At 43.3% G+C, this 20,982-nt stretch overlaps 1 protein-coding gene across 3 annotated transcripts in view; it reads left to right on the forward strand.

Moving 5' to 3' along the window:
- Positions 1-20,618, forward strand: part of LOC125751991 (protein unc-13 homolog C-like) — an 82,203-nt gene extending 61,585 nt beyond the window's left edge. For all 3 annotated transcript variants that reach the window (XM_049031484.1, XM_049031483.1, XM_049031485.1), the window contains 9 exons: positions 3,151-3,239; positions 3,557-3,700; positions 4,317-4,440; positions 4,735-4,794; positions 7,375-7,455; positions 12,936-13,083; positions 18,158-18,250; positions 18,925-19,084; positions 19,369-20,618. In XM_049031484.1, coding sequence (XP_048887441.1) covers positions 3,151-3,239; positions 3,557-3,700; positions 4,317-4,440; positions 4,735-4,794; positions 7,375-7,455; positions 12,936-13,083; positions 18,158-18,250; positions 18,925-19,084; positions 19,369-19,654 — 1,185 coding nt within the window. In that variant the 3' untranslated portion in view covers positions 19,655-20,618. The remainder of the gene's footprint in view (positions 1-3,150; positions 3,240-3,556; positions 3,701-4,316; positions 4,441-4,734; positions 4,795-7,374; positions 7,456-12,935; positions 13,084-18,157; positions 18,251-18,924; positions 19,085-19,368) is intronic.
- Positions 20,619-20,982: the final 364 nt, after the last annotated feature.

Consider the following 20,982-nt stretch of genomic DNA (forward strand, 5'->3'; position numbering starts at 1 on the left):
CGCAGTACTGTTACTGGATCAGCGGGTCAGATGGCAGTGCCTTCACCCAGAAGGTCGTTGGTTCAAATCCCACAGCAGGAAGAATAATCATATCCAAAATGTGCTGGATACTGGCTGATCCTGCGCTCTAGCACCTCAAAATTTACTTACACTATATATTTACACACGTCGTTCTCTCATGGGACACAAAATGTAAACACACCCTAATTTCCCTCATGGGATGAATGAAAAACAAGTATTCTCTTCTGTGGTATAATATGTGCAGGCGGTGTAGTGGTTAAGTACAGACTCGTAACCTAAAGGTCGCCAGTTAATCCCGGAAGTTAATAAGATTTAATTTGATACTTCAATCCCTCCGTCTTTCAGCTATTTCAAACTGGATGGTGTATTATGAAGACCACAGTGTTTCAGTTGTAATAAAATAGCCAGTGATTTGTCACATTGTATTTCTGAATGTCCAGCTACAAATGCAGCACACAAAAGTTTCACATTCCTGTGAATTCAGGTTTTAGATATTTGACACATATCATTTTGAGTCCCGGCAGCTGTCAATCACCAAAGTCAGGAAGCTGGTGTTGTAGAGGAATTATTCTCAGGCGTCCCAGGCAAGTCGTACAGTGAACACAGTTGCTCAGCACAGCACGATGCCTGAGACTATGGTGCTTTGTTTGGTCTCCAAGAGATTCCCACATTCCCTGTATCTCTCTAGAGCCTTTTCACAGCCCAGTACTAGGTACACATGGTGTTCTTTGATGTACGACTTGATTTGCGGCTGTTTTTATATTCTGTACAGGCTGGAGTCTGTGTGATTGCATGCCATCTCAAGGCTCATAAAAGCCAACACAATCACCAAGGGGTCTTAAGGCAGGAGGCTCTTCTGTTATCTTGTGTTCGCTGTCAAGTCTGAAGTAAAATGATAAATAATCTAAAGAAGGTCAGACATGTTGGCTTGACTTCCGTAGCTGGTAGTTAATATCCTCTGGGATGGTCACGTTTAGTAAAGGTGAGGAAACATGCAGAAAATTACATGCTTGAAGATTTTTTGTTTCCTTTTTTCATATTTTAATATCCGTGCACGTGTCTCAGTTTATGCAGCTCCCAACCCATGGATCGATACTCCGAAGGTTATTCCAAATTCTGACAGTGCACTCCAACCGCCTTCGCTTTCAGGAGAGGCTTCCGCTAGGGAAAGCTCCTCCCCACTTTTTCTTTGTGTAATTATCTGCGGACAGAACACTGTGTCTTCCAGCTCGCACCCGTTTATGTTCTAATTGAAACATGTTTCATCAAGTTAATGATAATTCCTGTTTTTAACCCATACCTCATTACATGTGTCTTAACCTGGAGCCAGTGTCTCAAATAATTTATGTTTCATTAATTACACTCATCCCCTTAAGCTTCAGATATATTCATTATTAATGTCGACCCTTTATTTTACATCACAGACCACTGAGAAACTCTGATTTATTGTAAGAACCATATTATCATATTAATGTATCATATTAATTACTTTTATATGCACGACTTAAGAGGGAAAAGGAAGACTGAATTCAGATGAATGTCAACAATGTGTTAATCTTTCTGAAAAATCTCGCCAAATAGTTTGATGTATCCTAAGGCCAGATATTAGCATGAATCTTTGTATAGTTTTTGCTTTGTGTGAATGGAGTGTAAGGACTTTATTTCCCCTGGTGTCTTCAAACGTATACAAACACTGTCGTCTTTTAATGGTCCCTGTTACTGCAGGGCACGTCACCATCCGGTGTCTGTCTTTTGGAGTGCTAGCAGTGATAGCGCACTGCATTTCCCAGCAGTCCACAGACAGCAGTCGCTTGCATAAGCAGCTTTGCCCCCTTGTCCTCTAGTGTTTCACCTCTTGCACCTTACTGGAGGCTGTGGCAGTGTCTCCTCCCCTTTCTCTTAACGGGCAGGGATGTTACACGTGCGGAGTGGCAAGAGGTACAAGCGGCCATCCTGGCAGCTTCTCATCAGCCGCTTTAAGGCTGAAATCCATCCCCCCCAACTCAGGGAATCAAGCTCAGCACAACTGACAGCCAGAATATCACGGCTCCGTATTTTAATGAAACAAAAAAAAATGAAGAGGTCGACCACGTGAAGAACGGTGTTCTTGCTGTTATGCATACCTCTTTGCGATTGCGGATCTGTACTGCTTTGACGGTGCTTCTCTAAATGGCCCCTGCACATCAAGTTCACTGTGCAATAAAGGCTTAACTTCTGTGTCACACCATACTCTGTAAAAAATAAATAAATAAATAAATAAAACAAATGAAAAAAATCCTTACAGTGTGTGGAGGAAGACGACCTTTTAAAATACAAATAGTGTTCTAGACCTCATGATGGATCCAAATTCTGCACTGAAACAAATAGTATCCCTACAGCATTGCTCAGCAGGTCAATCATTTTTATGCAGGGCCTCCATCAAATGGGGGGAGGCTTACCGATTTTTTCCCCCTAGAATTGCCATAGGAATCCCTCTCCTTCATGGTTTTTTAAGTGGGTTTTCTCCCACTTACATGTTGTATTCCTGAGCGATATTAAATGCTATTAAATCGGCCTGCAATTCTCTTCTTTTCATTAAACTTTTAAGTGCTTTGGGCCAGCAATGTGGAAGGTGCTGTATAGAAACGAACTGGGCGAATGAGTGAAATTGGATGTAGGAGGTCTGTCTGCAGAGGGGAGCACAGCACCTCCACAGATCTGTGCGCGTCTCGCTGTCCATGTCCTGCTCCACCTTCAGGTGAAGCTCTTCCCTCTGGCTGTAGTGCACATAGCTGTGACCCAATACACCCTCCCTAGATAATCCCTAATCAGGCAGTAATTAGCAGCTACCTGCGTGAATGGTGGCTGTAATTGTAATTACCAGTATAGATAACGTAAACCTGAACTGTTCTGCCTGCTTACTCTGATCCTGCATTTCGCACCGCAGAGTGCGCTAATGGGAAAGCTTTGAGTCATGAACACACTGCAGGCCTTCTCAGCAGCCCTGGTGCCCGAGCACAGCAGAAGTGTGATCAGGATGTATGAATGCTGTCAAATTCCTATCTAACGCTATTCCCCCACTCCTGTATTTTAAAGTTAAAACTTCACCTAATTTGTTATTTCAGTCAGAGCTGTTTTCTCTGTTTGTAGCTGGATGCTGAGGCAGGTGACCTTCTGAAGGAGCTTCAGAATAAGCTCAACACTGTCCTGGATGAGCTAAGTGGAGTGTTTGGCTCCAGGTAGGATCCGCCGCCGCCCCCCCCCCCCCCAACCCCCTAAAAAAAGAACACTTAGATCAATAAAGTCTCCATGCATTTGATGCAAATCCCTCATAGAGACCAGACTTTTTCCAAGAAAGCACTGGATCTCATAATTAAAACGGCATTTTCTTTTTTTTTTGCACTTAGTCAGCAGTCCAATCGGAAATCTGTTAGAACTAGTAATGTTGCAAATATATGTCTGAAGTAACGCCCTTATGAATAAAATAATGAGTTATAAATACTTAATTTCTCCTTACAAGTTACGGCTGAACACAATGTGTGACTCCCCCCCCCAGCTTCAAGCCTGTGATTGAGGACTGCGTCAGACAGATGAGCCAGGAGCTGCTGCAGATGAAGGGGGACGGAGCCGCCAGGAAGAGCAGCGCCGCCATGGACGCCGAGATCGTGCTCCGTCCGCTCATGGAGCTTCTGGATAAGAAGTAGGAGATTTCTGCAGCTTGCACAGTACCTCCTCCCTAGTGGCTTGGGATGCATTTAACTACCCACACAGACAGACTATTTAACTAGAGAGTCTCTTACATGTGATGAAAAATGAATAACTGGCTATACTGAAAGTTGTGTGTTTTTCCATACGACACCATTAGGAAAATCTATTGAACTGGAGAACAGGAGAATTAAACCAAAGTTCTGTAGTTTAATCATTCTGGGTACATTGTCCATTGTAAATACCCTGAAATATAATGTTCAGTCTTCAGTTCACTGTTCACTGACACAGAGAGACTGAAGATTAAGGGCAGTTTGAGAATTATGGAGAATTCTCTTAATGATATGCAAAATCATTGCAGTTCAAAGCTCTTTTTTTCACTACTAAAACTTGGTTTTACAGTTTACTAAGATTCAAATGAGAAGCTGTGACACTTAAAAAAAAAAAAAAAAAAAAGATACACTGATACATTTTGTCATTTTTAAAGGATCAGGAAGACGTCCTGTAGTATTTAACTATTCTGACACAGTACGTTTTCTGACTTTGCATAATGTATCTTAGGCCGGATTTATACCAGCTGTGCTGTATTCAAGGTTTCTCCTCCTCTACAGCCTGATGCTGTTCGCAAAAATCTGTGAGAAGACGGTTTTGAAAAGAGTGCTTAAGGAGCTATGGAAGATTGTCCTGAACACCATCGAAAGGCAGGTCGTGTTGCCTCCGCTGACCGATCAGAGTGTAAGTCACCGGAATGAACATCCTCCAATAATCTGCCTCCCTCCAGACATTAATGAGAACTAACCTAAAACGATCGGGTTTCACAGCTTCTGAGCAAGAAACTGTGAATGCTGATATCCGCTAACCCTCTTGTTAAGACACTGTTTACACCAAGTCCAAATCACATTGGCACATGCTGCCAGGACATGGCTTCTACATGCTAATGCACTGCAAAAATGTATATTCTTGACTAGTGCAATTAAAAGTCTACATTTAATATGCATGTAATAACAAACATAACCTTTATTTCAACAGCAAGGTGCTCAGATGATCTTCAATGCGGCGAAAGACTTGGGACAGCTATCAAAGCTGAAGGTACAATTTGGCTCTACGCTCAGTAGGAGGAAAGCTAGAGGGTCATGTTCTTAGGATGGGAGGGGCTATTATCTGAAGCAGAAGGACGTCCCTGGAGATATCCCTCTCCATTGACTAATAATCCCTTTTAGCATGGCTGTTAAACTGTGTCATCAGCAGGCCTTAATTCACTTCAGTAGGACTTGACTGTAGGATATTACATAGGCATCCCTTGCTGAGCTGCTCAGAGATGAAGAATATGTCAAATCGAGATTACTCGGGCAAAATTTACAGATGGCTGGTCAAAATGGCTTTTACGGAATGCTTTGTGCCACGTAGTAAGCTATGTTTAGAATGCTCAGCAGACCATAATACTCAAAACATCCTAAAAACAGCTAGGCGTTGTACAGCACTCCCCATTACGAACGTGTACTTTTTTACAATCAGAAAATCCACTCAGCCAATTTGATTCCTTGTTCCTTGCATGAGTGATGATTTTTTAATGCACAAACTTCATAATCCAGGACGGATTACGGAAATTTGTAATGCCATTTTCTCCCTGCATGGCTTCAGTCAATGAGTGTTTCTATGGTACCTCAAAGCCCATGAAATGGGCTTCACCAGATGTACCTGGGAATATTCTGAACTTCAGAGTAGTTAATACAGCAAGTTCCTTGATACTTAAGGTCATGGTCCCCTGAAAAGTTGTTGCTGTAGAATAATAGAATAGTTATTCAAGGACCCCTGCAGATCGAAAAAGTAACACCTAATATTTTTTCATGCTCATCTCGAAAAAGTGTGAATAAAGGCCTTTGAACATTCTTGGCAATCTGCTCTTTCAGGACGTTGGCTAAGAGCTGCTCTTCCTGTGCTTTGTCCATATAAATAATTAAGCTGCTGTGGGTTTCATTGTCCTAATAAATTACCATAGATGTGGTTTTCAATAACGGAGACGAGAGCATTTAAACCTGGGGTGTCGACTCCAATCCGCAGGGCACTCCTGCTTGGTTGCAATGTTATTTAGTGCTTTTCTGCTCAGCCTCAGTACTGATTACGGTGCCAGTCCTTCAGCAGGGAATTTACCACTGCGCGCTCTTCAGCTGTAAAGGGAAACACATGGACGGCGAGTTTTACGAGTAGATGCGAGGCCCTTACGTGCAGCCACTATATCTGCAGGAGCCTTTCCTAGACCTCATAATTAATTGCTCACATATAGATCACCTTTCACCCTCCTTGTCGTCGAACATGTTCCTCACTTTCAGTTCACCGTCAGCCGCAGTTACTGGCTGCTACCGAAGCTGTTCTCTCTAAGCCTGGCAGCTATATACATATATGTAATATTAGTAGGTCTACTGTATAGCGAGTGTGTGTGTGAATATTTAATGTTATACACACAGGTATAATCCCATAGAGTGCACAAGCATGAACACAAAGTAACACTGGTGTTTATACCTCTTAAATACAAACTCCTTCAAGGTGGAACAGGAGAGTTTAAGCGTCCAGGTAAATTGTGATAGCCCCCCGCACCTGCTAGCCCATTAGTAAACCTGCTGGCAAGATAACAAGCACTCCTGGCCCATCCCAATCTTGGCCCCTTATGGGAAAAGTCTGTTGATTAATGGAATCATCGATACAGTTTCGACAAGCGTTAAATCAGCCAAATAAAAACCAATCCCTGAGGTGTGACCCTAAAAGGGAAAAGGGACCTGTGAGAAGCAGTGCTTCACACACACACACACACACACACACACACACACACAAAGACGCAGGCCAACCCCACGGCCCAACAGATAAGAAGTAGAAAATTTACAAAGGACATTTATCTCAGTAAACGTTTGTGTGCTATGTGAGACCAAATCCTGTACAGACCCACACCACACTCAGGCCCAAACTCTGGGCAAACACAAGCTAGTCACAGAATTAAAAAAATTATGAAGTTTGAAAGCAAACCAGATAGACGCAGTCTGACCCCTGAGAACACTGTGGACCCCCCCTGAGAGCTGCACTGCACTTTCAACCTGTAGCAGTTTTACAGCAGAGTTATCGCTGGCAGCCATTTCTCAGTGAGCCTCTGTATGGCGGAGCCAAGACTCCACTCCAGAAAATTCAATTCGCAGTCTTTATATTGTCCTCTGTGAAGATTCCTCCACACAGTACTGGACAAGTTACTTTCCATTAGCCATTACTGGCTTCCATAGGGAAATCCCTTAACTGTATGTAATATTGCTAAAATAAATCAAGGGAACAGGTGGGCAATTGAAGTGGATTTACCTCTTGGGTGTGTGTATAATGCCTGCTGCAGTGTTCTGATGCTTGGGGGTCTTTAGTTTGTTGTGATTTAAAAGCTTCTTACCATTTTCTGCTACCAGCCGTCTCTCCTAGGGGCTGCACTGGCAGTGTCTGACCTCTATCTGCAGGAAGTGAACCAGTTCATACTTCAGAATGGAGTGTGGCATTTTTTTTTTTTTAAATAGATGCGAAATGTGCTGCAGTCATGTTCCCAAGAGTACCCATTCAGTCAAAGCGGATTCTGTGAGTTTTTCTCTGACAGTGCCTGGAATGGCCAGTATAACTGTGGCCTTCTCTTTCCGTTTTATGCAGGAGCATGTGATCCGTGAGGAGGCTCGGAGCCTGACTCCCCGGCAGTGTGCAGCCATGGATCTGGTCCTGCCCACCATCAAGGTATTTCTTATTTCCCTATTCCAAACAGACCAGAAGCCCTTTCCACACCACCACCACCCATGTTAACAAACCTCAGGAAAGGGGCAGGATTCATTTGGCAGACAGGACAGTTAGGTTTGTCCCTTCTCACCGTGTCTAATTTGGAATGAGCCGTTTGTTCTCCGTTGCCGGCGCCCTTTTCACAGGGGGTGTCTCCTCATGCGCTCTTACTTGCAGATGATTTGGCCCACTGGGCCATTTGCAGTTTTTATTATTGTCATTTTTTAAATGCGGCGGCGGCGCCGCCCCCCGCCCCCCTCACAGGAGCAATCTGTTACCTTGGATCCAGAAACTGCAGGGCCAGTGACGCGATGCAGTGGCTCTCCCTGGGGGTGACAGGGGAGGTAATTTGAGACCTAGGAGCACAAATGGCTTGTGCCCTACAATGGGGGGAAGCCAGTGCAGCTGTGATGCGTGTGACGCCTTCTGTGCTGATTCACAGAATTTAATCGATTCCCATGGTTCTAATCTGAACAGGGATGGCAGTTTCATCACAGTGTGGACCATCTCCTCATTAGCATGTCAAGGGATCGATTAGACGAAGAATATCTGTCCTGGTGACCGAGTTACAGAGTTATACAGTTTACTGTGAAATGCCATAGATGGTTTTGTGAAAGGTTCTACATTTATGGCTACTTGTGCAGCATGCAGCAGGTCGATATGTTGTAACTGATGTAATTGCGTCAGAAATGCTGGATCACATACGTTAGAACAGTAAAGATTAAGTTCTGCAATAGCTGCTGTGAGTCTTTTTGTTTCTTTGGATCCTAGTGGCCTTGCAGGACTTTCTATCTGAATGTGTGATGAACTGGAGATTTGCCTGCGTCTTCTTTCGGATCCGTCTTATGGTCACATGATTCTCTGTAGTCGTGCCGCTCGCTGTTATTTCAACATGACTCTGCATGATGCGTGTAAATGGAAAAAAAATCAGCTCACTGTCGCTTTTGAGTTGCAAACACTTGATTTTGAATTTCCGCCTTTTCTCTAAATTCGGCTGTAAAGTAGCTTTGACTTCTTCCCTTTTGCTGAAGCAGCCTCAGGTCCACAACAGTTACAGCTTGTATCTAACAGCATCCAGATGATTACAGCAGATGCTGCTTCTTCTGCTTCTTCTGTTCACTACATATTTAATTTTCAGAGGTACACAGCCGCGTTCAGCCGGCGCCCTCCAGAATGCGTGTGGACTGCTGTGCAGAACACATGTGTCACCCCACTGACATGCGCAGTCCCAGTGAGTGCTCTGTGCCACCAGGATCTAGCGGAGCCAATGCCTGTAGCAGACACACACACAGGCACAAGGCGCACGTGTGCGTGTGTCAGATACACATTACATTGTGGGGACCGTTTTTTAGGTTTGCTAAAACTGAAAATGTCCCCACGGTATGATAAGCTGTCATTTGATCTGTTTGTATTTTGTTTGTTGTTACTTGTGGTGAAGGTTAGAGCTGGGTAGGGATAGTGCTGAAAATCGTATTTTCATTGTCATCACAATATGAACATATCGCAAAAGACTGCCTGAAATGTAAGGAACAAGGAAAATCGTTTTTATTACACGCCATGCATTCGCACTCATCATACACACATTAGATCACATGCAGCTGTAATTTTTATTTTTTGACATTATGGGGACCATGTTTCAGGGCCCCACAAAGATCTGTGAATATAATCAAAAAACTAAAAATGCCAAGTCTCGTATTTTATTTGGCTATTTGTGGTTAAGTTTAGGGTTGGGTTAGGGGTTAAGGTCATCATGACGGGATTACAGGTTTCCCCAAATGAAGAGTCCCCACAAAGATATGAGTACAAAGATATGACTGACTCTGTGTGTGTGTGTGTGTGTGTGTGTGTGTGTGTGTGTGTGTGTGTGTGTGTGTGTGTGTGTGTGTATATACACGTCCTCAAGCAATCTATGCTTGTGTTATGTAAACAGACACTATTAAGCAGGTGTGGAAATTAAACGGTAATAGCAGGAAATTCTCCTGTCCTCTTCATGCAAATTTACTTGCACAGTTTACATTCAGAAAGCTGCTTCACTGCAAGGGCCTGTCTATCCGCGCCCCCCCCCTCCCATAAGGAAGTCAGCTCTTCTAATGAAAAACGATTCCTAAGAGGTGTCAGGCTTGAACGGGCGACGGGATCGATCGGACCTCCAGCTGAACAAGCACCAGAGGACCTGAGTTACTGATCTGAGTCCCACTTTATACCCTTAAGCTCTCTGCTGGCCAATCAGCCGCCCCGTCATCATCCCAGGCCTGGAACATCTGGAAGTCCACTTTACACCTCATCAGAAACCAGGTTCATAATCACCACGCAACTCACACAAAGGCGAGAAGACGATTAAATTTTACATCCTAAACTATCAAGTGCTATAAACTGTTGTTTGAATTACACACATATGAAGTGCTCCCCTCAAAAAAAACAGCCAGGCCGAAATAATATTAAATCGACAATGACAAAGAATACAAACTGTTCAGAATTTAGACAGGAAAATGAATCTTATAATGATGCCAGAGGCACGGGAAGTAATTTTTTTCTTCTTCTTGAACCATGGTTTTCATGTGTGAGAATGTGCAGGGGTTTGGACAAAGGCATTGTGCTGAAAGTTGACACTGGTCTGCTTAGCATTGCTGCCTCATAGCCCAGTGGTGGGCTGAAGCCCCTTGTGAAACTGAGCCTCTTTAAGCAGGAATGAAAAAGCTTTATCGGTCTCAGCAGAAGAGCAAAATCGACTTTGATTCTGGCCTTAAGTTAATTCAGCTTTCGCGTACATACGGTTAAATCATTAATATAAGAACAATTCTGTATGTGGGGCTGTACGGTGTATAGCAGTGTAGCCTTGTGCCTGCAGGGTTAGGGGTTCGAATCCCATCTCTTCTGTAGGTATATGTGTTTGCATGTTCCCCTCAATTTGTGCAGGTTTTCCCCGGCTACACCAGATTCTTCCTGCAGTTATGTTGATGGTGAGTGACTGTATGAGCACTTGCCTGTAGTCATGTGTCTTGCCACCACGCCCTCCTGGGTACCTGGCCTCATGTGCAGAGCTGTCTGGGATGGGCTCCAGGCTCAAAACTGACCCTGAACTGGTAAAATGCTTATGGATGGAAGGAATAATTAGTGATAAGAAAGGTACATCCTGCATAGCTCGTTTTCATTACTAACCCAATTAATTATTAACTAAATCCAAGTTTTCCTTCCTTCCGGGAAAAATGAGGATACTTATAATTTGGGAAACGCTGAAAATTATTCTCTGATCTCTTCAAAGAAGGCAATCATGATGGAGGATAACAAATGATCCTTCTGTGATGCAGCTTTTGGAGACGGCACTGAGAGTGGGTCGATGTCAATAGCGGTGTCAATACATGGATCCATTCTCTATACACCACTGAAGGTCCGGCCGTCTGGCTCCAGTCGACGATCCAATAGCTCTGGGTCACATGGTCATAGAAGGGAAGCCAGAAAAAGTGACCAAGTGATGACAATTAGGTTATGCAGAAGTCAGAGTAACCAGATGGGGTACAGAACAGCCCCATGGAACGCAAGGCATTTATATGCTCCTCTCTTTTTTCGGGGTAGGCAATGTAGTTTGACTGGACTCAGACTCCACGTTTTATTTCGAGCCACATGCTTCATTCTCCAGCAGCTAGAGATATTTTATGAAAACGCCACCAAATTTCAGGACATTACAATGCAACTTCACCAGCTTTTCAATATGAAGAATATTCTTCTGACCTTGGCTACATATACAGATGACAGGTTAGATGTATTTCTATTGTAAAAATCAATTGTAATCCCAAAGTCTCATGCCAAGGCATTAGCATTGACCTAGAAAACATCCCGATTCACCTTAGTCAGCAAAACAGTATCTTAGCGATTACTCAAACCACTTCTGTCTTTTGCGAGCTCAGTATAAACAAGTAGCCCAGTCCCTAATGCCCTTCATACAGCTTTCACATGGTGTTGTATGGTGACTAATGCCACACTTACAGATCATCCCTACTGGGTGGCACATAAAGGGGAAAACAAGAGTGCTGGCCCAAATGCTAGTTCCTGTGGAGCTTCACGTTTGGCGACTGAGTGTTTCAGTGACTCATCACTCAAAGGAACTTCAGAGCCTGACAGGGTATGATGCAAACCGAGACAAAGCAGGTCCACTGAGAGCCACGAGTCTTTGTTGTGTTCGGGGGAAAAGGGCGAGCTGTGATGTAAAAAAAACAAGCACACAGGTCTCAAAGTACGGCAACAGGGACTCCGATAAGTGTCCTCTCAGTGCTATGGGATTGGCTAAATTTGGAATGAAACATGCCATAGAAGTTACATTGCAAGAAAATGACAGCTTTGAGGTAACAAATCAAAAATGGAAGATGGGCTGAACACAAATCAGATTCTTCTTGAGCATGGGCTTGATGACGGCGTCCTCATAATGATGTATATGTAATATCAAACGTTTCCATTTTCATTTACACTCAGGCGCTTTCATTAGCTGCGTGGGTGCAGGATGGTTTATAGTGTGTCTGGTGCAGCAAATTTACTTGAAACAAAAGCAGTTGACTCTAAATGCTGAGTATGACTGAAAGCAACATTAGCAGTAGATGTGTCACTGGATTTGCTCTGATATTCATAACTTTGCTGTCAAAGAAATTCCTGAAGTTCATCCATTCATTTTATATAATCGCTTATGCAATTGCCTATCCCAAAAAGGCTGGAGGGAGCTTGATGCTTGAGCAGGGGACACCCTAGAAAGGCTGCAAGTAGCAGAAACCTAGGATGGTCACTGTAGCATGAACAGGATTTATGTAGTTGTCTATCCAGACTGGGGCATTTTAGCAAAGAGCTTTGTGGTTCATGTTATATATACACTGTTGAGCCAAAGCATTATGACCACCCCCATGTCAAGGTCTGTGATATATTATACGATAAGCTAACATTCAGTACTCGTAGCTGAATGCAGAAGAAATGTCAGAGATAGAGAGTGACTTTGACAAGAGCCAAACCATTGAGGTGACAGAAGTGCGTCTGTGCATTTCCAAGACGCAAGGATTGTGGCGTGCTCATGCTCAGCTGTAGTAAGTAGACTGCCAACCTAGAGTGGTCTGAGGAGGGAAAAACCATGAACCGCCGAAAGGATGTTGGTGACTTGTCAATGCAAGATGTGAACAAAGGCCACCAACCAACAGAAGGGTTAGAGTAAGGCACAAATGGCATGACGGTCATAGGAGTAATTTGTCACAACACAAAGTGCATCGAGCCTTGCTGTGTATGGGGTTTTGTCATATGGCTGTTTGTACCAGACGGCATAGCCTTCATTCACAATGTTATTTACTTACCGGGGGGGGGTTTGCATCATGCTTTGGTTCTTTGGTGTATAAGGAATGTGAGCAATGTATATGGTTTCCCATTGATTGACTGTCAGTGTGAATACTAAACTGGCTTTCCATTCACAGCAATACTTCCATGCTGGCGGAAACGGTCTGAAGAAGTCATTCCTTGAGAAAAGCCCTGATCTGAAGTCACTGAAATACGCCCTCAGCCTTTATACACAATCTACGGATGCCTTGATCAAGAAGTACATAGGAACCCAGACCTCTCAAGGTGAGACCATTCGCTTCACACGTTTCTCAAGGTGAGATGACTCCCTTAGCAGGTTTCCCAAGGCAAGATCACTAGTCTGGCATGTTTCTTAAAGCAAAATTACTCACATGGATTGCTTCTCGGATCAATTTCCTTGGGCTTGTTTCTCAAGGTGAGATCAGTCATACATACAAGAGGAATATTTTGTAAATAAGAAAAAAAGTACTGTCTCTGAATAAGTAAATAATTCCTGTAACTAAATAAACACCAGTAATTGAACAATAGACAAATAAATATGGTTAAACATAACAAAACACTGTACGATACATTGTTGAACACTATGAGATGTTTACGCTCACAATCAAGATGAGAAGTGAGGCTGGTGGATGCTGCCATCGCCCAACATCAGTAGAACGTTTCATACATCATACATCACAGATCAAAATTCAGAGTTGACTACTGAATGTGCATCACAAAACACACCATTGTATGGTTAGGGTACCTTTATACCTTTATCCCAGAAGATGCACTAGCAATTTTTTGCGCATTACAGGCATTCTTCACTGCCTATCAAAATCTAATTGTTGCTGTGCTCTTTTACTCTGTGCATAATCAGAATAATTTTTTCCTCCTTGCTGAGTCCTCTGGGCACTGCTGCAGTTCTGGGAATGCACTTCGTTCCCGTCTGGCTCTCTACTTTCTGTCAAAGCCAAACAGTCAGAGTTGTATGCTTTAGCAAACCTAATGAGGAGCGTAGACCCTTCCACCGCTAGACTCAATTAAAGCGCCGCTCCACATCCCAGCAGAGACGCTTGCATTTTTGCCTTCAAAACTAGGGATAAAAGCGGCAGTGGCGCCTTTCGAAATACTTGGGGGGCCCTTCTGTGGCCTGCGCAGCCTTCCCACAGCAGTCCCATGTCATGATATGCTGGTTTACACTCTTTTAATTGGCCAGTGAAAATGAACATCAAGAATTTGTAAAAAATAACAAGAAGTACATCCTGTCCAGCTCTAAATGTGCCTGTCCAGCTGTAAATGTGCCATTTGATTCATGACATGATTTTTTATACTGCCTCATTTATCATCCTGAGCGCAAGTCAAGTCAACATATAACACGGTGCTGACCTCCTCTCAAATCGTTGATTTTTTTTTTCTTTTTTTTTAGCTTTTGCCAGAGTGCCTTTTCAGAATGTGGATTCGCAGAATTTAAGTGGATCGTACATACATGACGGGAAACTCGAGCAGACATAGTGAAAGGAGGAAACATTTTCCTTGAAAGCGCCCTGCAGACAGGCAGATTTAAATAGTTTTTTCGGATTGTCTATTTAAACTGCCCATCTCTATCTGCCTATAGCTTCAGCTATTTACACCTGGCCTCCTCAGTCTCCGCCCCCTGACTGCACAAAAAAACATAAATATTGTGTTGCTTGCATGGTTGCACATCACTTCTATGGTGCTAAAGTGGGATACAAATATAAAAGGTGCCAATAATAATAGTGATAATAGCAACAATAATAATAATAATAATAACAGCAGCATTTTTGGCTACTGCCAGCTGGGTGCCAACAGCATCTGCCACCTATATAAACCCAGGATCATTTGTTATCTACCCCAGGTACGGATAGCATTGTTGGTTATTGATACCTGGGTGACACAAAAGAATTGTATTAAGATAGTAGGGGGGTGGGGGGATAATCCTGGAGATCATAACAAACACGTGTGGAGCCTCTAAGCAATCTAAATTCCAATTTCTCACAGACTTACTCCTAATCCTTAAATATTTCTCACAGAGTGACTGTATGTACACAGTCTTTAATCCTCAAGTATCACGTACAGTCGCTGCCTGAACATGGCATTTGTTTCTCGAGTATTAATCAAAATGGGTTGTCAGTCAACATCAGCTTGATAAGACTCTGATACTAAAAATTAATGAGTCACTGTCTGTACACGGTGTTTAATCCTCAAGCATTAATCACAGAGTCCCTGTATGTGCACTGTTTTTCATCCTTAGGTATCAGTCAGTCACTGTATATAAACAGTCCATGTAATGAAATACTGAACACCGCCATAAAAGTGATAACAGCTGTGGACAATTAACAGATGTCCTGGCAGCTCTGTGTCTGAATGGCGAATTCCAGCTCGCTCCTGATGTGCCATCCGCCCCAACGGCACAGGCCCTGGGGGGCTTCTTTAATTAAAGCTCCTTCATCAAAACAACAAGTAAACAACAAATGTTTCTTACAGAAGTTTTTTTTTTCCTTTTTAAGCTAAAGAATAGCTTTATTCTTAACCATGTACTTAAGACATTTCTATCATGACTCAAACCAATGTGTGTAAATATATTGCACCACACTTTCTTTTGTATGTGTGTGTAATTGTTTTTTTTTTTCTGTATTGCGATCGGTTTGTTTTGACCTACAAAATGATGCATAACCTAAAGCTGCCAATCAGGAAGCCAGATGTACGACTTCTTATGAAACATAGGTAGCCGAATTGTTAGGGCAGAATTAAGTGTTTGGTAGTGCATGTACTGGGCATCTTTATGTGACAGAATATATTGTCTCTGCGACCCTGACTGAGGTAAGCAGTTTGACAGTTGCCCGGATGGATGGATGGATGGATGGATGGATGGATGGATGGATGGACGGACAAACGGACAGACATATTCCTGCTGACTGAGGTGATACTCAGTTACAGATTACAGAAGCTAAGGCAGAAGGACATGTCCGTCTATCCAACATAAATGAAAATTCTACAAGCATTTTTGAAGGAATAATAGTTCTTCCTCAAATCTATGACAAACACACTTATGATGCCTGTGAAAGAACTCAGAAGCTTAATCTGAATATCGCATAGACCTGAGGCCCATGCCTGCCCTTTTCTGCACAGATATAAAATATCTTTAGTTGTTTATAAAGCAAATGACTATGATTTAATTTATCACCTCACTGATGATCACCAACATTATTTGAATTAGCTTCTGAAGCTGAACCCCAGGAAGAGTAATGAAAATAAATTATAGCAATTTCACGACTAATTGCCCCCCTACACCTGTGAACCCGTCACGATGATGGGTGGGGAACCTCAGCTATACTGGACTCCATAACAACACCGGCCTGGAACCTTGTTCCTTGAGCCTGAGTGTATTGAAACTAGGTGCCAAGGCAGGATGCAGAGAGAGAAAACTGGACAATCACAGACAAGGACCATGTCAGTGGGCAGCTGGTTTTCTTACACTTTTGGACAAAACTCTGTGGTTAAACCTTAACTGTGGTGTAAAGGTCGATATGATAAGATAAAGAATGCATGTCCTTGGGGACATAATGACACAGAATGATTTATATTCAAGAATGACTGTCAGTACCCTCCACAATCATATTTAATGGTCAGTTGATATCTATTCACTAGCAATTCATGTAATTTAAAACTCTTTGGTTTTATGGCTTCTGATTGGAAGGTGGGGTTCAAAAACTCACACATTACAGGATGGGCAGTATAGAGATGCCAGTTAGCCATCATGTCCATGGGGAGAAGATGCCAACTCTATACACACACACACACACACACACACACACACACACACACACACACACACACAGGGACAAGATCCGAACACCCAGCCCCAGAGGAGTAAGGTGCTGGGCCACCTCCTCAATATTCCATCCAAAATGGAATGCCACATATATTGGGGATTAATCCCCCCTCCCACGATCTCAGTGGTCAGCAGTGTAGAGGAGCTGGGTTCAAACAAGCACCATGTCAGTCTTTGTGTGTTCTCATGTTCATGTGAGAACTCCAGTTTCCATCCACTGCCCAGGTGAGTCCTCCCCGGTGTGCTCTTCTCCCACTTTATGCGCTATGCTTGCTGGGTAAAGGTCTGACTCTCCATGGCCATTACAGGGACAAGCAGTTAACTCCATAATGGAGATGGATGGGTATAATATCCATCAGTACATCCATCCACTTCATGTGCCCGCTTATCCTATTCAGGGTGGCAGGGGGGTACGAAGTCTATCCCAAAGACTGTGGGCACAAGGCAAGGAATAACCCAGGATGGAGCGCCAACCCATCGCTACGCGCACGCGCACACGCACACGCACACGCACACACACACACACACACACGCTTTTGGATTATGGGGGGAGGAAACCCCAAACCGTGCAAGTTCCACACACAGACTGAGGGTGGCAATTTGAAGCCTGGTCCCAGGTGTGTGAGGCAACAGTGCCATGGATGTAGCATACAATTTTAAAAATGAAATCTAATCAGTGCTATTGCAATTCATGATTTATTTTTAAACACGCGGCTGTCTTATGAAAAGTGCAGCGATGAGTACTTACTGCATCTTGTATTGGTTGAATCTACTTGGAAGTACACAATTCCTCTGACCAAAGATAATATTTGAATCTTCTGTTGAATAGCAGCCATCACAGGAGCACCATCCTATCCCTAAGCATCTGTTTACTCCTGGAATGACTGTAGGGTTTCCTCAGGTGTAATACAGGTGTCATCACAACCTACTTATCAACACATCAGTACCAGCTGCTGCTGGCTCATCTGCCACAATAAGCAATTGTTCCTCTGACAGTAATTGGTCAGTGCGTAAACACGGTATTTTCATTGCTTATTGCCGTTCTTGCTTTTTTGTCAGCTGGTAATCTCTGGGCCGTGCCGAGACCCACAAGCTGAAGGCTGCAGCTCCAAAACAAATCAGGAAGTGTCACTGATTACACTGAGAGCACAAATTGGTTTTCATATTGACACCCCGAGCCTTAAACACCTTAAAATAACGATTGGTGGTTGTTGCTGAACATCTTGCTGTAGGCCATAGACTAAATGTTTTTCATTTCCAGCGAGCCCAGGAATGAAATTTAAACGAAGGCACCACTCCACAACCCTGCCACTGTAGGCAATCTCATTGTTGTGTGCAATTTGCTCTTATTTACTTTGTTAATGTAGATGTTTAATGTAGAGTGTTTCTTTTCCCGAGAATGTAGAGTGTTTCACAGATATATCAGTAGCGTTGCATCACTGGGAGTGGTGTCTGGGGAGGCTTATTTTAAACCCCCCCCCCTTTTTTTTTTTTGAACACCAGTTCAGCCATCTAATGGATCGCTGGGTGAGGTGTCCATTCAAGTGGATCTCGTATCTCATCCAGGCACCGGGGAGCACAAAATCAGTGTCAAGGGTAGGACTCTCTGACCCCTACAGCTTACTGCAGGCTTCGGCAGCAAAGACAGATCTGAATGCTGATTCTCATCTTAATATTAAACTATACACATCTATGTAACTTGTGTGAAATCAACAACACAACTGTTAAGTGGTCGCTTTAAAATTAAGTTCAAACAAAATTTGAGCCAACAAACTGATCATTACTCAGATACACAGATTAATAGGGCAGGATCAGGTTACTGTAAGAGTATCAGTTGAGAAAACCACTGAACAGGCAGGAGTAATCCGTCCCACAGTGTTAAAAAGGAGTTTGTAGACGAATGTTGTATATAAAAACAAATTTGATTTCAAACCAACTGGGTTTTTTTTTTTAAATGAATCTGCACTTGGGCCTTGCTTTGCTGTCATGCCAAAACACCCACATGCTTAGTATTCAGCTCCTTTGAGCATCATATCATGGTTCAGACCCTCCAGGGATGAGTCTTTAACCTTGGGGTCCACATACCTACTGTCACATCCCTTGGTTATAGCCACAAGGTCAGCAAGTGTTAAAGATTCTGTTCTCAAGTGCGAGGAGAGGCTCTGTGGCATCTACACTCACATACACTGTCTGATAGAGGCAACTACCTTCTTAAACTCTCTCTTAAAGTCTTCTCTCGGCACCAATCTTTGTTCCATGCCCCCCCCCAGTTGCAGCAGTGAAAAGCCTTAGCTGGCAGACCAATGCCATGTTCCGCCCCTTCGTGGAAGTGAATGTCGTGGGACCGCAACTTGCAGACAAGAAGCGCAAGTTCAGCACGAAGACCAAGAACAACACCTGGTCCCCCAAGTACAACGAGACATTCCAGTTGTAAGTCACAGCCTTCTCCAGGATGACTTAGGTTAGGCGTAACCTAATTCACCGTGTGGTATAGTTACTCAGTTTGCCGTGAACAGGTACAAGGTAGGATATATTTGTTGTTGTCATGGAGTCACATTCCTGAGTATTTCTTAGATTCAATTGGCTATATGTTGGTATTCTTGCCCCACAGCTAATGTATGCAGAATCTGCAAATCTCCCAGAGCAGTAATTGTTCTTCCATACAAAGAGCAGCTGGCTGAAACGATGCATCTCTTCCTGTCCCCATTGTGCAGTGTGCTGAGCTCTGAGCACGAGCCCCAGGCTTATGAGCTACACGTCTCGGTGAAGGACTACTGCTTCGCCAGGGAGGATCGCATCATCGGCATGACGGTCATTCCACTGAGGGACCTTGCCGACAAGGGAAGCTGCTCGGACTGGCACCCCCTGGTCAGGGGCATCTCCATGAACGAGACCGGCCTGATCATCATGAGGATACTCTCGCAGAGGACCAACGACGAGGTGGCCAAGGAGTTCGTGCGCCTCAAGTCCGACGTCAGATCGGCCGAGGAGACATCATGAGGGGGGGGACGCCTTCGAGGAGAGCTTGGCCGTGGATCAGGGGTTCCGTGCTCTCTGTCTTTGTGCATGTGTGTTAAACATCTGTTGTAATGTTCGTTATGCTACAGTACATTACAGTGTTTACCTACAGTACACTTATTCTGAAGTAATCTATCTTAAGGAGATGTTAACTTTTGTACTGAATCTAGTCTTTTTGAACAGTAATTTGTTCAGATAAAGTGCCAAACCAGAAAAGGGAAAGAAAAAAAAAAAGACAACGATGAAAGCTAGTCAACTAGGTATATTTCAATTTGCTTGAAGAGTTTGTCCTTTTTCCTTCACACTTCAAATATATTTTGTCATGTTTATTATTTTGGTACAGTGTTCTTACACAGCACCTGTGCATGTTCTGTTCACGTCTGTGTGTCCCCCCAGAGTGACCATTGGTTTGTGGCCAACGTCTTCGTCTGGTTGTTTGTATTTTGACCTGAACTGATTGTTTTTTATGGCGATGACTGCTATGAAAATCTACATACGTGTTTGTAATTTTATAACCACTGACAGCAAGGACAGCCGCTCCCAGGTCTCTTAAAGGGGACATTCCTCCTCCCGCTTTTTTATTGGCTTTCAGCCGCTCTCGATTACACTGTGAACATGAACAAGGCCACCTTACATAACATTTCTGACTGACTATATTGTTTAATATAAAAAACTGCCAAAGTTCCCGAATCTGTACAGAAATCAGCCTGTGACCTGCAAGACACACCTGCACATGCACCACAATGTCACTGTCCAAGGGGCAACTTCAGAGATGTTTATTTTGTGAGCCTGTTCTGATGTTGTAAATGTTTTGCATAAACTGTTTTATCAGCTTTAAGCCTTTTCTTTACTGGGGAGGGAGTGTAATGTTTGGTAATTATGCAACATTCCTATGTATTGCACTGTTGGCGAACCGTTTGTCATGTAAATATATTTAGTGAACTTCTGAGTATCTCTGTGTGATTTTAATTCACGTTACCATCCTTTGAAATACTGCCTAGAGATAGGAAATGAGACTTGTAAATCCTCCTCCATGGTTTTGAAAAAAAAATACACAAGTGGGCATGGTTGCATAGGGATAGAGGAAATGCTAAACTCGGTCTACATAGCCCAGTAGCAACCCAATCAATATGGCAACATCTGAAACTGCCCTATTACACCAGTGATTGCTCATACAACCTCCACTTGTCTCTTCAAAAGCCTCACTGAATCCTAATTGAGCAGTGCAAATTGAATAGTATCCACAACAACAACAACAAATTTATCTTTATATAGCGCATTATCACAACATTACATTGTCTCAAAGCGCT

This window comes from Brienomyrus brachyistius, chromosome 11 (genome assembly GCF_023856365.1).
Source record: "Brienomyrus brachyistius isolate T26 chromosome 11, BBRACH_0.4, whole genome shotgun sequence".
Taxonomy (NCBI): domain Eukaryota; kingdom Metazoa; phylum Chordata; class Actinopteri; order Osteoglossiformes; family Mormyridae; genus Brienomyrus; species Brienomyrus brachyistius.